Raw genomic sequence first — 5264 nt, forward strand, 5'->3', positions numbered from 1 at the left:
GGGGCGGGAAGAAAGAGGTCTGCTACCTCGCAAGGCACCAGACCTTCTTGTAAGCGTCTGGTCTTCTTGGGTCTCTACCACTGCCGCACCGTCCCAGAGAGGCTGTACGACGATGGTGGTCCCCAGGGTTTTTCGCCCCCGTTGGGCCTTCCGAGTTGGTCAATTTTGCTGGGTGAGGGGGGGAAGAGAAACGAATCAAGGATAGGTTTTATTTGGGGGGGGGAAGAAAAGGTAAGGTTAGGGGGGTATTTGGGGGGGGTGTTCAATGGGACGGGGGCGGGGAAAGGGGTTCAAGGGTGGGTGGAAAGGGGTTCCCGTGGCGGTTTTTTTTTTTACTTTTAACCCTTACCACCCAAGGGGGGGGGTTCCCGGGGGGGAAACTTTTTTTTATATATTTTAGCTTATACTGGGGTTAATTTGTTCGGATGTTCCCCGGTTTTTCCCGGTTTTTCAAAAAATAAGTTATATTTTTTGGGGAAAAAAACAAGGGGTTGTGTCCCCGGTTTAAGGTTTTTCAACCGGGAAAAAAAAAAAAAATTTGTTTTTACCTTTTTTCTGGTAATTCCTTTTCCGGTTTTCCTTTTTATTTATTTTTATTTGTAATTTTTCTTTTCCTTTTAGTTTTAACTTATTTTTGGGCAAATTGTTCACCCCGTTTTTCCTGCAAAAAAAAAAAAAATTTTATATTAACCTTTTTATCAAAAAGGGTTAATTTTTCGTTTTTTCGCCGTTTTTTCTTTTTTTCCAGAAAGGTCGGACCTACAAATTTTTCATTTTTTTCAGCTCAATAAGAGCCAGGACAAAAATAGAGATGCAGTGAAAAACAGCCAGAAGAAGGTGCAGCACAACACTTGTTGGTACTCTTAATGGATTTTGAAGTGCATGCTGTGCAGAAAATGTTGATGCAAAAATGTGTGTGAACATGTGTTGGAAATTACACACACTGACAAAAAGATACAGAGCCAGCCTCAAAGTGTTACGTATTCTCTTTTCCAGGTTCATATCAGTATGTATTGTCTCTACTGGGACATGTCTCCATGCTTTAATGTTCAAAAAGCTCTTTATTTGTCTCATACTGCCTGTGCTGCAGCACCTCTTTTCACCCTCTGTCTGAAACCAGAGCCCAGTCTGCTCTGATTGGTTAGCTGGCCGGCTCTGTTGTGATTGGTCAACTGCTTCGTGAGTTTCCTCCCCTTAGCCTATCACCTACAATGTGTTGAAGCGCTAGCCATTAGAAGCGTAAGTGTAAACTCCCTCTGCATTAAACTTTTAGATTTGAGCCTTTGCATGCACAAAACACTACAGACAAGGGAAAACCCCAAAAGCATCATAGGGCCTCTTTCAGATATCCAGCAGCAGTAAATAACCCAATTAAAACTACCTTTCCTAGCTGTGAGTGACATATGATTGAAGCAATGATTATAATCTAGTTATTTAATAAATTGTTTTGAAATTAGCCGTTACTTAAAGTACTTAAGCATATATATAATTTAAGTATATTGATGCCAATGCTTCTGTACTTTTACTTCAGTAAGATCTTGAATGCAGTACTTGCTCTTCTTTTGGCTTGCGCTCCAACACATCGTACGTACATTAAGAGCTTTTTGAACATTAAAGCATGGAGACATGTCACAGTAGAGACACTACATACTGATATCAACCTGAAGATGAGCATAATGTCCTCTTTCAGAGAATCAAGAGAGAATGCAGCACATAAACAGTGTAGCTGAAACACAGCTACACTAAGACACAGAGACAAATATAAAACATGCACTCTTATGCAAGAGCTATTATAACCTATAAAAGTCTCTACTTGATTTACATTCCGTGTATTACTTTTTTAATGCTGTATATTTTTTATAACCAATGTCTTCCTAGATATCCTCCTCAGCTGACTGATGGAGAGAAGCCGAACAAGTGCACATTACATTTTGATGAGATGGAATCTAAACGCATTAACCCCCGAGCTTTATCAAGTTTGCAGGAGAGGGGCAATAAATTACAGCGCTCACTCTCAGTTTAATGTAGCGCTGTTAAGACGAAACTAAATAAATGTGTGTTTCTGTTGGAATGTGGACTTGTTCTCTACACTTCCTCTGGGTCATGGAGACAAAGCCGTGGAGGGTAACTGCTGCGTTGTGTTGATGAATGATAATGAATACACATGAGTGCTGTGTGTGTGTTTGTGGGGGTAAGAGTCAAGTGTTTAAGGCTTGTTGCTGCCTCGAATGAGTCTCGTTGCGATTTCCAAAGTTCTGGTGGGTGTGAACATTTGAGCTGCTCGCTCAAGAAAACTCTTTCTAATTCATCAGCCAAGGAGGATCTGTTCTCGGCTTGGTTTGTCTGAGATCAGGATAACAAGGTAATCATGAACATTTGTGAAAGGTTGCATCATGGGTAAAGGAAGAACCTTAATCATTTGGGAGTGGATCACATAAGGAGATTTTGTGCAGCATTCAATAATAATAAATTGGTTAAAGATGTACCGAGTCAGGATCACATTTTTCAAACTACTGCAACGATTCTAGCACTGTTGCCATATCTCGCACGGTTTGCATACATCTTTGCATCCGCCCCCATAGTTAAAGAGTTATTTTTTCGGCCCATGCTACACAAAGTTCCACCAAGTTTCATGAACGTCGGGCCAGCAACATTTCCGTTATCGTGACAAACAGACAAAAAAAACCCCTCCTTAGCCAAAGAAGTAAAGTAGGCTTGAATCTTCTTTGGGGCGTCCATGTTGTTTTCATAGTATGAATTACAGCCAATGAACAGATTCAAATTAGAACAATGACTTCTCAACTCTGGAAATTGGACCATCCGAGGGGCATGTGAAGGAGATCTGAGTGTTACTCTGAGTGTGTCTCACCTGTTGCAGTGAGCAGTAAGGAACAGTCGTGTCCGTTCAGGTACTCCATGGCGGTGATGCGAGTGTAGCGAGGGTTTCCGTTGTAGAAGTAGTCCAGCCTCTCGCCCTTCTCCCAGTCCCAGAAACTGCAGTAACCAAACACAGACAACATAGGATAAGACATGATTAAACTGCTATGAATTTTAGATTGAATCTGACTCATTTGCATGTAAGGCCTGATTAAGGTTTTTATTCTCTGACCAGATGCTGTCCTTGTCGGCCACGGCGATGCAGGTGTTGAAGGGGTGGAACTTCACAACAGATGGTACTCCAGGGTTGCGGTTGATGAATATTTGATCATCAAGACGGGAAACACCTGTGTTGGGGGGGAGACAAGACAGAATGGGAACATGTGTAAAAAGGAGGAGAATGTCTAGAAAGTGTGAAATCACAGATTTGATTTTTACTGCTTCCCGCCTCCTGAAGCTTCTCCAGAGTCTAGCCTGTTTGTTCCTATTGAATATGTACATTTAAAAAATATTTTGTTTCCTGTTACAGCTAACAATGTAATAGCTGCCAGAAAAATAATAAAGGTTGCTCTTCACATGATCAAAGAGAAAATAAACCCAATGATGTAATGACCTGACCAATATTGTGATAAAATGTCCTGACATTTTACAACTGCTTGAACGAAAAATACTTGCCTGTACCTGCGGTAGAAATAGAAACTCCAACTTCTTACATAAGTAAAAGCAGAAATACTAAATTGTAAAACACAATGTTAGCAGTAAAAGTCCTGCATTCAAAATCGTACATACCACAAATTAAAATACTAACTGTGCAAAAATGACTGCATTATTATGATGGTGGTGAATTCATGTTTTTTATCAAAGCTGGTACATTTTCCCTTTCTTTGTTGTATTCTGTTTTGGCTAATTAACAAAAGCTGTCGGGTAGATTTAATGGAGTAAAAAAATATTCAATAACCATCAGGAGTTCTGAAAAAAAAGAAACCTGAAAAGATGTTATATTATCAGTTTCTATTTTTACATTTTCGGTGGCTACCAAGCCTCAGTAACAGACTCAAGCAGCAGCTGTTCAAGCCGTTTTCATGCTTCTTTTTTTTTAGATCTGGCCTCATTTACATACAAAGAACATGTTTCAATCACTGAAAACTGTAATGTAAATGTGTAACATTAGAGCAAACATTGTTTTATTTGATATGATTTATCAACTATATAGTTTCTTCAAAATTAAAATTAGTACATGTCTGAATTATCCATATCCTGCTCAGTGTTGTGTAAATTATTGAGTGTCTATGAGTGTTTAGTGAATAATTTCAGTGTGTGCTTGGATAAAATTTTTTAATCACATTATTTTAATTTCGGCATGTTGTTTGGGTGTTTGCCGATTAAAGAATGTATTCTCTAATTAAGATGAGACTGATAATGCCGGTGGGGAAAATTAGGATTTGTAGCTGCAAATAGGACAGGTCAGAAGCAAGGAAAAGCAGAAGAAAAATACATATCTACTTTATGAAAGAGCTTTAAAACCAGAACATACTGGAATGAATGAACCAGTGTGGGAAAAATAAAAAATAAAGTATTACAGTTATACAGTAGGACCGGAGGCAAGCAAGAAAAATAAACCAAACATACAGAAAATAAATCTGGTTCATAGCTTAACACTATGTTGTCATGGCAACAACACACAAGCCTGTCCTTGGCTACCTGAGCACTCTCGACACCACCGTCATGAGATGAGAGAGAATCTGGAAACTCCATCATGAATTCTTCACGGAAGGAAAAAAAATGGAGTTGGAGGGAAAAAGATGCTGAGGCCTTTGTTTAAAAGATGAGCAAGACCCCAATCTTCATAATCTTCATCGATTAGTCTTTTGGTTGAGCTGTTTGAAGACACAGTCGATATAACTGCTGTAACATCTGAAACCACCCCAGGACTCCAGGACTGTATGGTACGTTTTGCGTCATAAGTGGAAAAAACACTGTAGTAAAATCAGGTTTACGAGACAGAATCTTTCTATTGCTCATCTTCTCTTCTTTCTACCCTCACTGACTCCGTCTCGCCTCCTCTGTCCTCAGCCCCCCCCACCCCTCTCATCTCTATCTGGAGGGAACAGACTGAATGAGGGCAACCCTACTGCTTCTCTCTTTAAAAAAAGAGGGGAATTTAGCAAGCAGTCAGGAAGCGGGGGGAGACATGTGCGAGAGAGAGCCTCAGCTCTGACGCCTATCTCCTCGTGACTGTGTGAGTGTATGTGTGTGTGTGGATGGGGGCTGCCAATGACGTTGGGGTGTTAGCTATTCTCTTTGAGAAAGTTCTGGATTCACTTGAGGAGTTTGCTTGCACCCAAGGCTCTGTAAAGTGTGTGTGTGTGTGTGTTTGTGTGTGTGTG

The 5264-nt window shown here is 40.2% G+C and overlaps 1 protein-coding gene across 1 annotated transcript in view; it reads right to left on the bottom strand.

Annotated features, from left to right (window-relative positions):
* Window positions 1–43: 43 nt before the first annotated feature.
* The window catches only part of LOC104948211 (regulatory-associated protein of mTOR-like), a gene marked incomplete at its 3' end in the record, with an annotated part of 14647 nt that continues 9426 nt past the window's right edge, over window positions 44–5264 (bottom strand). Inside the window, exons 3-5 of the mRNA XM_010774382.1 lie at window positions 3110–3224; window positions 2870–2994; window positions 44–168 (exon numbers count right to left, since the gene is read on the bottom strand). Coding sequence (XP_010772684.1) covers window positions 44–168; window positions 2870–2994; window positions 3110–3224 — 365 coding nt within the window. The remainder of the gene's footprint in view (window positions 169–2869; window positions 2995–3109; window positions 3225–5264) is intronic.

The sequence above is a fragment of the Notothenia coriiceps genome, unplaced genomic scaffold (genome assembly GCF_000735185.1).
Source record: "Notothenia coriiceps isolate Sejong01 unplaced genomic scaffold, NC01 NC01_scaffold00013909, whole genome shotgun sequence".
NCBI lineage: Eukaryota > Metazoa > Chordata > Actinopteri > Perciformes > Nototheniidae > Notothenia > Notothenia coriiceps.